The 18,652-nt window shown below is 42.5% G+C and overlaps 1 protein-coding gene across 18 annotated transcripts in view; it reads left to right on the top strand.

Moving 5' to 3' along the window:
- The window catches only part of epb41a (erythrocyte membrane protein band 4.1a), a 148,227-nt gene that overhangs the window by 114,996 nt on the left and 14,579 nt on the right, over positions 1-18,652 (top strand). For 8 of the 18 annotated variants that reach the window (XM_077196650.1, XM_077196645.1, XM_077196642.1 and 5 more), the window contains 5 exons: positions 1,259-1,312; positions 13,712-13,840; positions 15,640-15,738; positions 16,160-16,240; positions 16,573-16,689. In XM_077196650.1, the coding sequence (XP_077052765.1) occupies positions 1,259-1,312; positions 13,712-13,840; positions 15,640-15,738; positions 16,160-16,240; positions 16,573-16,671 (462 nt within the window). In that variant the 3' untranslated portion in view covers positions 16,672-16,689. Of the gene's footprint in view, positions 1-1,258; positions 1,313-1,780; positions 1,969-9,127; positions 9,650-13,711; positions 13,841-15,639; positions 15,739-16,159; positions 16,241-16,572; positions 16,690-18,652 lie in introns of those variants that run through there. The other 10 variants (XM_077196647.1, XM_077196646.1, XM_077196644.1 and 7 more) reach the window with 5 other exon arrangements.

Genomic DNA, 18,652 nt, shown 5'->3' with positions numbered 1-18,652 from the left:
CCATTCCACTCCACGGACTGGATACGTGCGATATTCTCCTCAGGTGAGCTTCCCCGAAAGCCCTGAGCTCCTCCAGCACTCCTGACGTCAGCGAGAGTGTCTATTGCCTGCGCGTCGGCTAGGTGCCTCCCGTGTGCATGGTCCCTCCTCTGAGCGACCCCCACATGTGTATTTCCACTGTAAGCCTCTTTGAGCATGTGTCTTTCCCTTGGCAAGCCACCTTGCCACCCCTGGGGTTGAAATATTCCACCTGCGGCTGGACAACCCAGTGTTCTCCATATGTCTCCTTCGGGTCATATGTGTATTCTCTAAGTCCCCCCCTCTGGGTTGGCAGTAATTGCATATTTCCCCTAAACTTTGGGATATGCTCCCCAGTGTACCTTGGTATTCCTGTGCTAAATAGGAGTCCTTCGTCCGTGCCAGTCTCACAACAGGGATCTCAGATTTACGCAGGGCACTGGAAGACAGCTGAGAAGGTGGCGTGATTAGACTGGTAACCCCATTCGTCGTCATCCGACGTAACTCGGAGTGACAACGAAAGGGAACGTCTCGGTTACGTATATACGTTACGTCTTCCTGCCACTTTCCGCTGTACCGCGGGGGTCGCCTGAGCTCAGTCTTGGCTCCTCAGCGAAGAAACATATCTGCCTGTTGCCGGCGTCCTCCTTTTATACCCACGAGGTAAGGCGGAGATAAGCTATGCAAATTTCGCAGACCCATGGCATTTCTTTGCCATTGGCTCATTTTGTAATACTCGAAGTCGATAGGCGTTCTAAGCGAAACCCCATTCGTCGTCATCCGACGTAACGTCTCCGTTCCCTACTCAGGAATCGAGGGTTACATACGTAACCGAGACGTTTTCAAACTGTAAAAGGACGCAAATGTACCAACAAGTAGTCCATCCGATTTGTGCTATATTTCGATACTTCTAAAGTAGTTTAGTTAGCTCTTCTATTCTTCTAAATGTCTCCTATTGTGTTTCACAGAGAAAAAAAAAGGAAGTCATAGGTTTGGAATAACACTAAGTAAATGTTGATTTATTTTGCTGAACTGATTGTTTAACATGATAAATTATGCGGAACTTTATAAGAGAGTAAAGAGACTAAAATATTTTGGTTTTACTTTGCAGTTTTCACTGATGCAGAAGGCATCTAGTTAGTCACTTACACATGTTGGTCTGTGACACCTTAATAAGCACTTTATTTATAAATGCTTAGATTGTTTGTGTGTGTGTGTTTGTGTGGGCATGTGTGCACAGGTGAAGATGCCTCCTCTCCTACCCATTCACTGTGTAGCGGCAGGTATATCAGAGGTAAACGTACTCTCATGACTGACGTTTCTTTATGTAGATAAAGAACAACACAAGCAGAAGCATAGATGGCCGCTGGACGCTCATGACCCAGTCAGAGTAGGAGAACTCCTCTCTCTCTGAATCTGCTCATTGCCCGCAGCTTTTATAGACCCCCTGACCATGTCCCTGACCAGTAGCTTTATACTACTGCTTCTGCTCTCTGAATGGCTACTGACGGCTTTCCTCTGCTTTGATCTGCCAATCGCATGGCTGGATTACACTGCATAAATATGCTGCATGAGTCTGTTAGTTCAATGACAACCAAAGTAGATATAAAAGGGAAACGTAGTAAAAAAGCAAATAGGAAGAGGAAACAATAGGAAACTGATGTCTCCTCCTCTTCATTTCATTGTCTTTTCCCCCTTTTTTCCTCTTGTTATCCATCCTTTCCTTCCCATTGTAAACTCTCCTCCATCTCTCCTCGCAAAGTCTTGTCCTGGATCACAGTCCTGTCCTCCTCCACTTTCATCCATAGCTCCATCTCCAACTCGATCCTCCTCCTCTCCAAAAACAGGAGTGTCTAGAAATCCACGCCCCTCCTCTGCTGAGGCTTATTACATCATGTACCATTCTCAGACCTGAACACAATACACTGCCACATGACACACTCCTCCATTCTCTCAAATTCTCTCAAGGCAGTGTGCTCTTCTAGTTTAGTTACGTAAAGTTTTTTTATAAAAAAAATATTTAGTATATTATACAGTATATAGTATACAGTTTTCTGAAGCACTTGTCTAATATTGATCATCTCTTTGTTTAAGTGTTAGCACTAGAGATTGTAAGGAACTGAATGGTTCTGACTTCGTAATCATTCAATTTGTGGTTCCTTTACAAATTGTATGGAATCATTCCCTATAATTGGCCTGATATATATATATATATATATATATATATATATATATATATATATATGTATGTATATATATTTTTTAAACAAAAATATTAAACGCTTTAAAGTAGGGTTTATTACAATAAAACTCATAAATAAAACACTAAAAACTCTTTAAATATAATAAAACACAAAACGCAACTGCACAGCATGAATTAACATCCATGTCTTGGTTAATTTCAAGATTTAGATGACAGAGGAATTGACTTGAATTGACCAACTCTCGACCTGTGTTCAGAAGCATAGTTTCATGTTAGTATGACATTTAGGCTTCAATAGATCATGCTCTTGAGTGAAAAAAGCAACCTAACATTCAGTGCAATCTATATCTTTCATTACATATACAAATTTCATTCTATCTCATTTAGTTTGTCGAGAGAAAAAGTGGCTTTAAAGAGTGCGCATGTGCGCTAGTATCATGTGCGTTTTATCATGTTCGATTCTGATCACAAACTCTCAACTAAAATAGTTCCCTTTCAAGGGAACTCGAGCTGCGTTGAGACGCGGTGGGAACGCTCTGCGTGATTGCGTCGTGAAGCACGTGTATAATCAGTCCAATGGAAGATCTAGACATCATAGGCGGGTGACGTCATAGACCAGGAAGCTATAAAGCACACCTGAAAACAGACCGCGACAGCTTCTGTGCCTTCAGCAAGCGATCTGTGTGCTCTGTCCTTGTCATATTTATTGTTGTCTGTCAAGTTGCAATATATATATATATATATATATATATATATATATATTATGGCAAAAGAGAGCAAGCAGCTTCGTGTTGTTCCCTGCCCACGTTATATCATGGGTGGGGACACACACATCAGCTTTTTGTTACTATTTGGGAGTGGAGCATGCCACAGTCAGTTCTCGAGGGGGCTGACTGTGAGCACACTCCCGCCGGGCGTTCTTCGAGGAGGACGGTTCGGTTCGCGCTCCCCGCGCGGGTCCCGCTGTTGCCGATGCACGGCGGCGACTCGCATTTTGGGGTTCGCAAATGGATCTGACAGCGGGGGTTGGGACGGGCCCCGCCCTATCTCAGCTTTCACCTGCCAGATCCAGTGCTGGCGATTTCCAGTTCCGAGGAATTGGTATCGTTAGTGTTTTGTTTAGAAGAAAAAGACAGATGTTTGAGTTTTCAATAAATTAATAAATAAGTCAGCTCATAACTCCGTTGAATAAAGAGGAGCTTTAAAAGGAGGTTTATCTAGTGCTGTTGCTAGTTAAATATTTTCTGGCCAGCTGAACATTATGAGAGTGAAAAAGAGAGTTTATTAGATGAAATATTTCTAAAACAGAAAAACTCTGTATCTCAGCCTCTTCGTCGGGGACTGCCGTTTTTTCCCTATCTCCACACCACACTGAGGTGTCGAGATCGTGAAATAAGCCGGTTTCTATTTTATGTGTTTAATGCCCAAACGTCTAACTATAGTAATGCTATGGGTATTAAGTATCATGGTATTACAGTGCCTCGGGTTAAAGAGACGCTTGCTAGCTTTCTCTCTCCCGAGTCGGCGTCATCATTTTTAACCCCGACGTTACCCACCAGCCATCTTAAATAAATAAAGAAAAATTTTATTAGGCAGCGCTGGTGGGTGAATTATAAAGACATGGATGAATGTGAGGTTGTCAGCACTGACGCTATTCGAGAATTGTGTCGTGCAAAAACAGATAAACTATACTGGGGAGGGATAGTTTCGAGAAATCGTTTCTCCTCTGCGCCCTCTGGGGGGCGACTCTCTGAGGAGGGTCGCAGCACGGCCAGTTCGGTTGTTTTCCTGCTGGTGGCCACGGAGTGATACATATATATACATTTTTCCGATTTAAAAATAAAGAAAAATAAGATAAAATTATGTCTGTTCTTCTGGACGCTGCGCTTTCAAAAAACTAAGAAATAAACCATTCAGCGGCGTTCCAGAGGTTTCTTCCTCACCAATCTAATGTTCCTGAGACTGCTGGGCGGAGCAGTCTCGGTCTACTAAGCTCCTGGCAGCACAGAGTGCAAAACGAGCATCACCATTTGGGCTCCTCCACAATCGAGGGGGACTTGGGTGGCGGTAGCAGTCTAGCCAGTTAGAGATATGCAAGATCTGAAGACTATTTATCTCTAAAAAAGCTTGGACAAATAGGAAGCCCTGACGCCGAGGCTATCAGGCTTCTAAAGGGTGGTCCCCTCCAGGGTAGGGATGGTTTTATGAAATCGTTTCTCCTCGGCGCCCTCTGGGTTATTTAGAGGTAGGCAAGATCTGAGGACTGTCGTCATCTCTAATAAAGCTTAGACAGGAAGTCCTGTCGTAAAAACGAGGCTATCAGGCTTCTGAGGGCTCCATCGGGGCAGGGACGGTTTTGAGAAATAGTTTCTCCTCGGCGCCCTCTGGGGTGTGACTCTCTGATGAGGGTCGCAGCGCTGCCAGTTCGGTTGTTCCCTGCCGGTTCGCCGTTCAGGGCACCGAGGTGTCAGCGTCCCCATACGATCCTCCGAGGAGGGTCGTAGAACGGTCAGTTCGGTTGTTCCCTGCCGGTTCGCCGCTTCAGGGCACCGTAGTGACTGTTCAACCAAATCCAGAGGCCAGTCTTGAGAGACTTGTTCCCCTAGTAGAATTTCTGGCAGCGTGGAAACTACTGCCACATATTTCTCGGTGGGTCCTGCACACTATAGAAAAGGGTTCAGAATTCGGTTCTTGTCCGCCCAGATTTCTAGGGGTCCTCCCCACTGTGGTGGACCCCAGGCAGGCTTTGGTTATGGAGCAGGAAGTACTGACACTTCTGCAAAAGGAGCTGTAGAAGGGGTTCCTCCTCCCGGCAGACAGTCAGGATTTTACTGCCATTACTTCATTGTTCCAAAAGAGGATGAGGGGTTGCGTCCTACTCTAGACCTGCGTCAATTAAACAGCAGGTTTCAGAATCTTAAGTTCAAAGTATGCTTACGCTAAATATGATTGTGTCACAGACTCAGTCCGAGGACTGGTTTGTCACAATAGACTTAAAGGACTTACTTATCTATCCATCCTCCTCACAGGAGATTCCTGAGGTTTGCTTTCAGGGGCGAAGCATACCAGTATCGGGTTCTTCCTTTCGGCCTAGGTTATCACCCCGCACCTTTTACAATATGCGTGGATGCAGCTCTGGCTCCTCTGAGATTCCAGGGCATTCGCGTATTAAATTATATCGACGATTGGTTGATTTTAGATCAGTCCTAGCTTTTGGCAGTTCAACATCGAGATGTCCTTCTGTTCAACATCGAGATGTCCTTCTGTCCAACATAAGGGGGTTGGGGTTGCGGCTCACCACCAAAAAGAGTGTACTCCTCCCAGCTCAGAGGACCACTTTTCTAGGTGTATTATGGGATTCGACAACAATGCAAGCACGTCTGTCTCCTGCACGTATTTCTGCGATTCTCACAGCCGTAAAGAATGTAAAACTAGGTCAGTCACTTACTGCAAAACAGTCTCTGAGACTGTTGGGGCTCATGGTAGTTGTGTCCAACGTAGTTACTTTTGGCCTTCTGTACATGAGACCCCTGCAGTGGTGGCTCGGGACCAAGTGGTTTTCTCCGAGGGGAAATCCGTTTTCGTATGATCAAGGTCACGCGGCTATGCCTTCGTGCCTCGGTCATGTGGAAGAAACCTTGGTTCCTCGCCCAGGGCCCAGTGCTGGGGGCTTCTTGTCGACGCGTCACGCTATCGACGGATGCTTCCCTCACAGGATGGGGGGCGGTCATGAGTGGCCGCTCGGTGAAAGGTCTTTGGTTGGGGCTCATGGCAGTTGCGTCCAACGTAGTTACTTTTGGCCTTCTGTACATGAGACCCCTGCTGTGGTGGCTCAGGACCAAGGGGTTTTCTCCGAGGGGAAATCCGTTTTTGCATGATCAAGGTCACGCGGCTATGCCTTCGTGCCTCGGTCATGTGGAAGAACCTTGGTTACTCGCCCAGGCCCAGTGTTGGGGGCTTCTTATCGACGCATAATGCTATCGACGGATGCTTCCCTCACAAGTCGGGGGCAATCATGAGTGGTTGCTCGGCGAAGGGTCCGGACTAGAGGCTGACATTTTTTCGGGAATCCCACGGGTCACGGGATTCCCGTGGGATTCCTGCAGGATGGGAGTCATCTTTGCTATCAATCACGGGATTTGGACGGTACAGGATAAATGGTTAACGGGAGCAGACGGGAGCGGGAATCAACCAATAGCAAAGACGACAAAAAAAGAAAAAAGTAAATGCATCATTTTGTAGTTTCCTTTTAATACGCCTACAATGTAACGCAATTAAAAAATAACTACACGACCCAGCCGTCCCAGAAGCCATCAGTGCTTTTTGTCACGGCTTACCGCCGAAATTCAAAGAGCAGTGATGGAGGGAGCTAACAGCCGCGGAGAAGTCGATGTGGCAAAAAATGATTTACAGCGCAAAGTCAGAAGTAATGACATGTCTATTAAGTTCACAGAACTGGTCGGAAAGTCTGAATTATTAATTAAGTTTATGAGAGTAGAATGTGACGGTGATAGCACAATGTACGCTGCTTGTAAGACATGCTTAGTCTTAGTCAAGTACGCAAGTGATTCAGGGACGAGCGGTCTGAAGAAGAACACTTGCAAGGCAAATTCGGGAAAGAATCAGGCAAGCATCGCTTCGTTCATCAAGCGAAAATTGCCGTATATGGGAGCGGTACAGGAGCGGGAGTCAGTTTAAACAGGAGCGGGATGGGATTGGGAGTCAATTTACCAGGAGCGGGATGGGATGGGATTATTTTTTAAACTTTGGTCTGGGAGTGGGACGGGATAAGATTTCTTTCTATGGGAGTGGGACGGGACAGGAGTGAAAATCCACTCCCGTGTCATCCTCTAGTCCGGACAACACACTGATGGTCTCGTATATCAGAGCAGATATCCTGTTGAGGCAGGGGCTGTGGCCTGGGGAATGTAGACTTAACCCCGAGGTGGTGGAGCTTCTTAGGGAGAACTTCGGTCAAACTACAAGTCGACCTTTCGCATCGCTTGTACAATGCATTGCCCTTGTGGTTCTCCCTCACGCATCCAGCTCTGCTTGGACTGGATGTGATGTAATAGGTGTGGTTGCCTCTACACCTATACGATTTTCCTGATATCTTTGCTCCTGGGAGCTCTGGAGTTGTGGATACTGTGGGCTCAGCCTCTGAGGGGGCCCAGCTCATAGATTCAGGTCTCTCAACAGAGGTCGTGGAGACCAAACTCCAGTCTAGAGCTCCCTCCACGAGAAGACTAAATATGCTGTTCTCTGCCTGGTGCAGAGAACGCCTTCTGAATCTTGTTTCTGCCCCGTTGGTACAGTACTTGATTTCTGTATGAATGTTTCTTTGCTGGGTTATCTCTGAGGAGAGATCCTTAATTTAATCTTCTCCGTGGTACATGAGGCTGAGGCCTGCACGTACTTGGATTTGCACCTGCTATGGTGATAGTATTTCTTCACCCCAGGTCGGGTTGTATTTCTAGGTCCCTACTAAATGTGCGTGTCATTTGTGCAGCAGGCCTTCTGTCCTCCACCTTTAATACCCCAGATCAGGAAAAACTTAATCTGTTAAGCCCTGTCCGGGCTTTGGATGCGTATGTCCACAGAGCAGCTCAGTGGCGTATATCAGAACAATTATTTGTCTGCTTCGGGTCACCTAAGATAGGTTGCCCGGCATCTAAACAGATGATGAGCAAGCGGGTAGTTGAGGCTATCTCACTTGCTTATGAAGCGGCCGGACAGCCTTCACCTATGACTGTTCAGGCCCATTCTACAGGAGTATGGCTGCCTCTAGGCTTTCATTCCTGGTGTTCCCCTTCAGGACATTTGTAATGCGGCAGGCTGGTCCTCACCACATACATTTGTCAGATTTTATGACTCACACCTCTCCACTCCTGGGGCTAGGTTGCTTGCTTCTTATTGTGCGCAAGGACTTCACACAGAATGGGCATTTGTCTTTATGGCGTAGTGGGTATAGGGTTCCCACCGCGTCTCAACGCAGCTCGAGTTCCCTTGAAAGGGCACGTCTCAGGTTACGTATGTAACCCTGGTTCCCTGAGAGGGAACGAGACGTTGCGTTTTCCTGCCATACTTCCTGCATGCCCTGATCGACTTGCTTCAGGCTTATCAGAAGCTGTCGCGGTCTGTTTTCAGGTGTGCTTTATAGCTTCCTGGTCTATGACGTCACCCGCCTATGATGTCTAGCTCTTCCATTGGACTGATTATACACGTGCTTCACGACGCAATCACGCAGAGCGTTCCCACCGTGTCTCAACGCAGCGTCTCGTTCCCTCTCAGGGAACCAGGGTTACATACGTAACCTGAGACGTTTCTTTGGCTGTGGTACTGCAGATTTAGTGGCACACAAAACACTGTTTATTATTTAAAAGTATTAGTTATTTAACTGTTAACAGAAATGAACATCATGAAAATCATTAAAAATGGAACCGTTCTGAATAAGAACCAGTTCTTGATTGCCAACCTTACTTAGTAATGAGTGATATTTGCGGATATAGTATCTAATCTAGCCAATGACAGAGTGTAGTTCTGTGACAGACACATCCACTGATCTGATCCTCTGAGGATCTCGCATAGTGGTCCAACCCACCCAAACCCTGCTGTTTTTTATGGTGTTTTTCTGTCAGTGATGGATATTTGCACTGCCAAAAAAATGTATGCTGCCAATCCTCATGTCAATCAGATGTCCACCATGCCACAAACACCAAAAAAACCCTCAAGGCCTTTGCTTCAATCCATCTGGCCTGCTTAAAACACTCTGGTCAGATGCCGAGCCCGGACCCATCAAACCCAGAAATCAGTACTACCCCCATCGATCTCTTACCATGTCTCTCCCCATACCCCATGTCTGTTCATTGTTCTTTGTCTCTCTTGGTGTCCTGTTGCCCTGCGCAGAGATGGAAGTGTGCAGCAGGCACGTGGAAGCAACATCAGGTAAGGGTCAGGTGGGCACCCGTGCCAGGAGGGCTGCCGCTACTGCAGCATATGGAGGAGGATGAAGAGGATGATGACCATAATGAAGAAAAAGACATTGAGGCTCAGAGACATGCTGTCCAAGTCTCCGTAGCCGTGTCAACAGTAGAAGAGAGCCGTGCTGCCCTAGTCTGTCCACTGTACCCAGTGGTACTGCATCGCCCTCCAGTCTCCTTCCTGTTGAGCAACCTTCTGGTCTTGACGCTGATGCTGTGGTGGCTTGTCTTCATTTGAGAGAAAGTGAAAGAAAAGAAATAGATATCAGGGAGGCAGGAGAGCTGAGCTTTTCTGGATTATGAGACAATGAGGGAGAGAGGACAAGCTCATTCCTGTTTTTCTGTTTGTTTCTCTTGGATTCTTAATGATTTTACCACTTCACAATGGATCCTGATTGACACTTTATGTACTGTGACACAAAATCCCTGGATGTAGGAGCACTATGTTTTCTTAATATGGTGTAAATATTCACTTAATATTTCTCTGGCTTTTCAGATTACCTTAAATTAATTTTGAACTCACTGCTTAAAATAACCATTCAATTTCAGTCAAATTATTATATATATATATATATATATATATATATATATATATATATATATATATATATATATATATATATATATATGTATATATATTGGTTTATTGGTGTTTGCAAGGTATGAATTAAAATGATACTGTTCTTATTCTTATTTTTCTTAATTTCTGCAATTAATTTGATCTTAAAACATTTACCACACAGACTAAAACTTTGTCTTGAAGATAATTTCAGGTTTAAGTGTTGTCTTTGTAATAAAATATTATAATTTTGGAAATGTCCCATTGACCGTCCTAAACTATCATTCGAAAGTTTATTTTCCAGTTAAAGTTTAACTGATAGTATTGATGTCATTATTGCATTTGCATATTAAGTTGTGAGTGGTCTATTTTATACATTTATTTGCATACTGATTTGCAACGAAATCCTAAAACCTAAGCTTACCTGGAACTTTAACACCATTCTTTTACTGCCTCACAAACACTGCTAATTTCTTCAGTAAATGCAGTTGCAGCTTGCTTTTTTGTTGTTGTTGCTCCTTTTGAGGTAGTTTTCTTTACCTTGTGACCAGTGGGTTTCTTTGGACAATTTTCAGCACACGGTGCACTTTGCTTCTCTTTGCAGATATAAATCTCTTCTCCATTGCCAGCCAATGCATAATGAAGGGACAATTTCTGTAATATTACCAAAAACTAGTCTACTTCTTTGTGAAGTGTATTTATGTTTTATCAGCCCTTATTAGTAGGTCACCAGGGCTTTAATTACACACCCATTGAATATTATAATTTTTCTCCTTCCCTGGAACACAAGTATGCATAAAAAAAATTAGAACTACTGTCATGCTAGCTTTAATTTTGTCTTGTGTTGTATAACAATCAAACCATTTGACAATTGCACTTTTGTCAGAGTAGATGATGGTATATTTAATTTGACATTTCAGATTACTGAGACAGTTCTAGTAAAGTGTGTAGATAGCATAACACTGTGATTGCAGCCTGAAAATTATGTTCAGTACATATTTGGTGTGTTCACTCTGTTACCTGATTTGCATAATTTATTTAGTTTATCAGGTGTAAATAAATGGCACTGTCAGTAGGTACAAATTATTCTCATTCAATTGGATTTTCTCAGGCTTTGTTTTATTTAGTTTCTAATATTTCATATCCTCATTTTCATTTGCTTCAAATTACATATGACGTCTGCTTTGACTAAGGTCCATTCCATGATAAAGACAATCCATGCTACAATCAATAAAATTTAAAAAATAACTTTTCTATTAATTCATTTTCACATCTAGAACATCATGCCATTCCCTAATATTGATTTCTTGTGCACTACTTTATATTCCCCATATCCACTGCAAAAATTGTCTTAATTATTATCATAATGGTCATCTATAACCATAATATCTTTTGTGATTTCTTTGTTATAGCCAAATTATATTTATTCCAAAAAAACTGCAACTACTTTATTTGATCCTCTTAAGAAGACAGAAAAACATATATCCAAGATTCCAAATATTCATAATCAATTTTTCCTCAGTATAACTAAGAGTATATGGATTATAAGACTGGTATATAATACACTTTTTAAAAATCTCTTTTGCAACAGATTTTGTGGTTCCTTTGATGGTAAGGATTTAATCCAAAATATTTCCCCGAAAAATGCATAATTAGATTTAGACTAACTAGAGTTCCCTTTCGAAGTGGAAGTCTACACTGCGTCATCTGTTGACACTATGTTGACACAGCTTTGCGTGAGCCAGTGTCCGAAGCATGCGTCGATACTGCCAATTTTGATTGGCTTCAGCAGTCAGATGAAGTCACAGGTGCGCAGACCAGCTTTAAAAGGGCGCCCATGGAAAACATCATCAGCTTCTTTGTCTGGAGGATGTAAATCTAGTGTGTGTATGTTTGAAAAAAGAAAATATCATGCATGTCAGCTAGATTTAGGAGATGTGTCACGCCATGCAAGTGATTTATTACTCTAGATGATGTACACGATCTCTTTAGGAGTGGAGCACACTCGGCCAGCACTCGAAGGCGGTGTTGCAAGTATTCCAAGCCAAGCTTTTGAAGGATGCTGACCAAGGCGAGGGGGTGTCTCCAAACGTAGGCGAAGTGGCATGTGTGGCTAAACCTCTTGGGGCTCAAGGAGCAAGACAGATCTTTCCGCCTTGATGCCCCCTCTCTCGCTTTTTGGCACCGCCGTTGAGATGGTGGTCCAAAAGTTCAGGGAGGCGAAGGTTATGTTGCAGTGGCATTTGAAAAGTACATACCTCTTAGAGGTCAGTGTCCTTCAGTCCCCTCTTTTGACCCTGTAGCCAAGCCCAGTTGGCAGCAGGGTCAGAAGGGAAGTGCTTCACCTCCGAGGAGTCTGGGCTCGAAGCAGCCATTTTTGCTGGAAGCCGAAAAAGGATCTCAGGAAGGTCATGACGGCTAAGAAATAGTCAAGCCGTGAGATATCTTCCCCCTACACACACCTCTTTTTTCTTTTCCTTTACCTTTTCTTTTCCTCCCCTACCCTTTCTTTTAGGGGTTTTGGAGTTAAAGAGGTTGTTCAGTATTTGCTTAAGAATATATACAGTATCTTCTCTTTTGTCTCTTGCTCCCAATGATAGAGTACTTTGTGACTTATGTTTGGCCCCTTTTAAATTCACTAATAACTGTGAAAGGAGACTTGCAGACCTAATGTGATTAGTCACATTAGTCAGGAGCTGTTCTTTAAGCGCCACATGGTGAGCCCTTGAATTTGACACAGCATTTATTTCCCATCGTTATCTGTCAACCTGATGTCGCTTTTTTGGATACAGTATTTGACTTACAATGTGCCAAATGTTCCTAAATCAAATGCTTTTTTGGCGGAGTGTCTATGGATAAAATATTAAAAAGCAAAACTAAAGTAATTTGTGATGGTTTAGAAAAGCATCATTTGCATATCTGAGCTGAGAATTATGGGTAATAGGGAGTGGTGGGCTGCTAGGGGTGATGATGGCTTCATTCAGGTTCTCTCAGTCAAAAGTATGTATGTAGTTTTGGAATAAACACTCCTCACCCTTAATAGAGGAATGTTTGTGAAGCTCTCTGATAGATTTTGCTGTCCATGGGGCTCTGCTCCATGGGTATGCCTTTCTGTGCAGCATAATTTAATTCCAACTGAGATAATTGCCATTCTCAGAACATAGTTGTCAATTATATTCCTTGTAATTTATGTTAATATACTTATTTTATACCATCTTTTTTGTGGCTAAACATCCAAAAGATGCTAAAAAAACTGTGTTCCTGAATTACTTTACTGCTGTTGTATTAGTAAATCAAGTGCCTAAACGGTCAAATTCACTCTCCTAGCAACATGAAAAACCTGTTCATATTTTGAAATACATTAATTCAGTTCAACACAAGCTCTATGTCTATCCAGATTACTGGCATGTTACAATGATTGGTTACAATGCTCAAACTTAAAAAAACATACCTGGAGTAGACTTAAATGGAATATTGAAATTGTAATTGGGATATATTTGATTAATTGGGCAGCACTAATTGTAACATATTTCTCTGTAGTATTCGCTCATTTTTGTGGCAATTTTATACCACTTACATTTAAGAAATACAATCAGTGTGCCATATTGAAAGTTTTTTACATTAGTTTACCACTTTACTTAACATAAAATAACGTTATTTGATTGGAAAGGTTGATAAGGTAACTATGAAATATGTATGAATGTATTTTCTGCCTGTTCTAGTGTTTTTTTAAAAAAAAAACATTCAAAGTTACACTATACTATGTATTTTCTTTCTTGTCTAGTAGCTTTTTTTTATATAGTCAGCACAGAATATCAATCTTACAGTATAATGACTTGACCAAAGGTTCCTGATGGTGTTCGGTAATTGGTGGTGTGTGGAGGTGAAGTTAATGTAGTGAGAAAAGCAATTCTCTACTCACTCTCTACTGTGTCTTGACCCCTTTTACAGTCTCCCGTGGTGAAGACAAAAACGATCACTATTTCTGATGTCACCAACTCCCTTCGCAGTGAAATCACCACCAAGGACATCCCGATAGTCCACACAGAGACCAAGACTATCACCTATGAATCTGCACAGGTGAGGGGAGTCGATTTCTGAATCAACCCTGTTGTCTGATGTGAAGATTGCTGTGTTGCTGTCATCATTTTTGTTTCTCCTGGGTTTGTTTAATCTTTTCCTGTGCCAGTATTTGTCTGAATTTGTCACAAATGTAATGAATTTAACACTGGGTTGCAAACTACTATAAGCATCAATCAATACATAGGTGTCTAAATCGCACAGTATTAGTGATTTTGTTATTAATAGGCATTGGTCAATGTTGGATATTTTATTGACCAATATTTGACTTTGGTAGTTTTGCATATATTCACACACATCTGTATTCAGAAAAGAACATATTGCTGTTTAGAACCTCTTATTCTGTGCTGTATGTATTCATTTTTTGTTGTAATATATTGCAGCGCTGTCACTGCATTTCTGAGTGAGTTATCTATTAGTTGTACAGTATCTCTCTCAGCTGTACTACCTAACCAGAAGCTAGTTTTTCAAAGAATGTCTAACCAGCATCACAGTAAGGGGTTAATTTGATCTCTTTCAAAAAACTTTCATCCATCTTCATAATGTATATTATAATGCCTGAATTCACTTCTAGCATATAAATCTTACTGGTTGCATTTTATTTTACAGTATGTGCACTTACAGTGTACTTACACAAGAAATTACTCAGTAAGGTAACTACATGAGTAATGGTTAGGTTTAAAGGTAGGTTCAGGGTTAGTACTTAGTTATTACTCTGTTATTTTAATTACTAAAATAAGTACATAGTATGTGCATGCAGAACAGGACTGAAAAATAAAGTGCAACCTATTCCCTGTCACGGCCAGGAGTTTGCAGGAAGGCAGATGAAGACCATGAATTAAGTTACAAAACACAAAGTTTAATGATATAATTATACGGAGGCGAACAGGCTATAGCAACACTCACTTGACGTAATCATAATAGACCTGAGACCGGACAAAGAGTGAAGACAAGTATACAACTAATAAATCAAACACAAATTAGATAATTAATCAAACACAGCTGAACAGAACAAACTCAAAATAGTGTCGTCATAGAAACAAAGGAGGTGCTGGAAAAAAAACAAAGGAAGATAGAAAACTAGTAAATACAAACTAAAAGTCCATGATATAACTTAACAAACTGAACATAACATGACATTCATGTTTAGCATTTCTACTCTCATTTAAAACTTATTTTTTCAAACCAAATTATTCAAATTCATAATATTCATGGTCATATTAGCTATTGGCAAAAAAATATTATTATAATACAAACTACCATTTTAAAACCATTTACTGGCTTTTTGGTTTTACACATAATTTCTATATAACAATACATTTCTGATTATTTTAGCAGGAAGCATTTGTCTTATATGAAGAAAAAAAATATTTCCATGCTTTTGAAACTTTGCATTCAGTCGCAATACTTTTGTTTTCTCGTAACACATTTGCATTCTCACGCAAAACATGTGTTCCCCTGAGAAACTTAGCATTCTCAGAGCGAACACAAAACTGGTGATTGAAATAATTTGAGATGGGAGGAAAAGCTGCTTCAATGCTTCTGCGAGAAAATGCAAATGTTTTGCTAGCACTCGCAAAGTTTCTCAAGGAAATCCAAAACTTTTGCTACAGAACACAGAAGTTTTGCTAGTTTCCATTGAAATAATACCCCCCCCCCCCATCTCATGTATTTTCCTTCAACATGTCCCCTATGGGGCTCCATAGTTTTAGGAAATAGCCTTTGTGAATAAACAATATAAAATGAAAGATATATAACAGAGGACTATTCTAACCAAATGTGTGTTTGTTTGCTAATAGCCTAATGCACTGTCAGAGAAGGAGACTGGGATGCTGTTGAGTGCTCAGACCATCACCTCAGAGACTGTGAGCACCACCACCACAACCCAGATCACCAAGGTACCTGTTTTTCACATCAAGTTATGCCTAAACTTGCAATGCATCGGAAAGTCCTGCATCATCTGCTGCTTAAAGAACTAACCGAAGTTAAATTATCTTATTTAAACGCAACATAAAACACATTTAAATTATCAAAATGATAAGATTGCTGCAAAACAAAGAAAACTTTACAAAATCCAAGTTACATGTTACACAAATTTGCATGTGCTGCATACTAAGTTAGGTAATTGTTCACAATGGTGCCATAAGGCTGTGTACATGAGATAATGCCATTGTTAATTACAATTTATATCACCATTTCACAGTATCTTTCCATTTTGCAAGTTAGTCCAAAATTGCCGTATAGTGCACAGATGAAATATTTTCTTCACTGTGTTTCTGGCTTTCTCATTCTCTCATTCTCTTCCCTTTCTCTGCTCAGACGGTGAAAGGCGGGATCTCAGAGACCCGTATCGAGAAGAGAATCGTGATCACTGGAGACACTGAGATTGACCATGATAAGGTGAAATGGACATGCAGTTAATAACCATGTCGGCTAAAAAGTAGATGCAAAATATTTTTAAAGACATTCTCATTCTACAGAGCTTTTTAATTGGACAAAAATTTGTAGACGACCCTAAGAAGGAGATGATATCATCAATATTTTTTCCTAAAAAAACAAAATGCATATATCAGTTTTGATGGTTCTGATAACCTCAATGCTAACATGCATTAATTAAAAGCCACAAAAATTAAATTTTGATTTCATGGGGCCTTTAAATGTATCACAGGAACAATTGCTACATGTTTTTAGCCTTGCGGTTTGGTTTAAATACTGTCCTCTCTGGTCACCAGGCTCTTGCTCAGGCTATAAAGGAAGCAAAGGAGCAGCATCCTGACATGTCTGTCACTAAAGTGGTGGTGCATCAGGAAACAGAGATCACCCCTGAGTAACTCCTGTATGAGACATAGGTTAGTATCTACGTGCACAAGCACAATCTGTGATTATAAGCCCTGGGTCGGTAGCCTTAGTCAAATGATTACAGCAAGAGAGAATAATATTATATGCATTTAATTTACTTTTTGTACATTGGAAATATTAAAGTGATCTGCATGCCAAATGACATCTTGCAGTAATGCTTCTCCATCGTCACTCAGCATGTTTTATTCAGTTCTGATCTATATAGGAGTTATTCAGTTCTGATCCATATTAAATGAGCAGAGTGGAAAGTGCTGCTTGTTGAGCTGGAAGTTGCAGTTTTGTAAAGGAGGAAAACGCCTCGGTTACGTATGTAACCCTAGTTCCCTGATAGGGAACGAGACGCTGCGTCAAGCTGTGGGAACGCCCCTGCGTGTGTGCGTCATGAAGCACATATGGAATCAGTCCAATGGAGAGACGGAACATCATAGGCGGGTGACGTCATCGACCTGGAAACTATAAAGCACACCCAAAACACAAGCGCGACAGCTTCTGATAGGCCTGAAGGAAGCGCTAACGGGCATGCCGGGAGTATGGCAGAACGACGCAGCGTCTCGTTCCCTATCAGGGAACTAGGGTTACTTACATAACCGAGACGTTCCCTTTCAAGGGAACTCGAGCTGGGTCAAGCTGTGGGAACGCTAATACCCACGTCGCCATAGGAGCAAATGAACGTCATGTGGGAACTAGCGCACAGAGGACGAGAGCACCTGCGCCCCAGGAGTGGAACTTAAGTCCAATTCATAGAACTTAACAAATGTATGCGGTGAGGACCACCCAGCCGCATCACAAACATCACTTAGCGATACTCCTGACAACAATGCTTTAGAAGCAGCCATACTCCTATTAGAGTGGGCTCGTAAAGCAAAAGGTGAAGGCTGACCAGCCGACTCATAAGCAAGTGAGATGGCCTCAACCACCCACTTGCTCATTCTCTGTTTAGACGCGGGACACCCTTTCCTGGGTGGCCCAAAGCACACAAATAACTGTTCTGATTTCCTCCACAGGGCAGCTCTGTGGACGTAAGCGTCTAACGCCCTAACCGGGCAGAGAAGGTTAAGTTTCTCCTGATCTGATGACACAAATGGAGGAGTACAGAAAGCCTGCAGCACTGTAGGTCTAACAACATTAGTAGGGACCTTAGGGACATAACCTGGTCTAGGGTATAGAAAAGCCTTGACCATACCAGGCGAAAACTCCAGGCACGAGGGTGCAACCGACAGAGCCTGCAAATCTCTTAAGTGAGGAGATTGCAAGAAGAAAAAGAGATTTAAACGTGAGAAATTTCTCAGAAACTTCCTCAGTAGGTTCAAAGGGGGCCAAAGAAAGCCCCTCTAGTACAATGGCCAGATCCCAAGTCGGCACCCTCGTACGGACTGCAGGCCTCAGCCTCAAAGTGCCACGAAGGAAGCGAGTTATAAGTGGGTGTCTCCCAAGAGAAACTCCATTGAAAGGGACATGGTAATCAGCTAGTGCCGCCACATACACCTTTAGTGTGGAGGGGGATATACCTGCAGAGAAACACTCCTGCAGAAACTCCAGCACTGCACCCAGTGGGCCGTTAACTGGGTCCTGCCGGTGTTCTGCACACCAAGAAGTGAAAAGTTTCCACTTCAGGGCATATAACTTCCTCGTGGACGGAGCTCTGGAGTGAAGGATGGTCTCAACAACCTCAGTTGAGAGACCAGAATTTATGAGCTGGGCCCCCTCAGAGGCCAAGCCCACAGTTTCCACAACTCTGGGCGGGGGTGAAATATCGTACCGCCCTCCTGAGAGAGTAGATCCCTCCTGATCGGAATCTCCAAGGGAGAGCCGTCCAGAAGAGATATTAGGTCCGCAAACCATACTCGGGCCGGCCAGAACGGGGCTACTAGAAGTAGGCTGACCCCGTCCCGGCGAACCCTCTCCAGAACTCCTGGTAGCAGAGCAATCGGGGGAAAAGCATACAGACGTGAC

Source organism: Siphateles boraxobius, unplaced genomic scaffold, assembly GCF_051911475.1.
Source record: "Siphateles boraxobius isolate OS27281-9 unplaced genomic scaffold, OSU_SipBor_1 35, whole genome shotgun sequence".
In the NCBI taxonomy this organism is placed as follows: domain Eukaryota; kingdom Metazoa; phylum Chordata; class Actinopteri; order Cypriniformes; family Leuciscidae; genus Siphateles; species Siphateles boraxobius.
The sequence above is the reverse complement of the archived record's forward strand: the minus strand, read 5'-3'. Positions and strand labels throughout refer to the sequence as shown.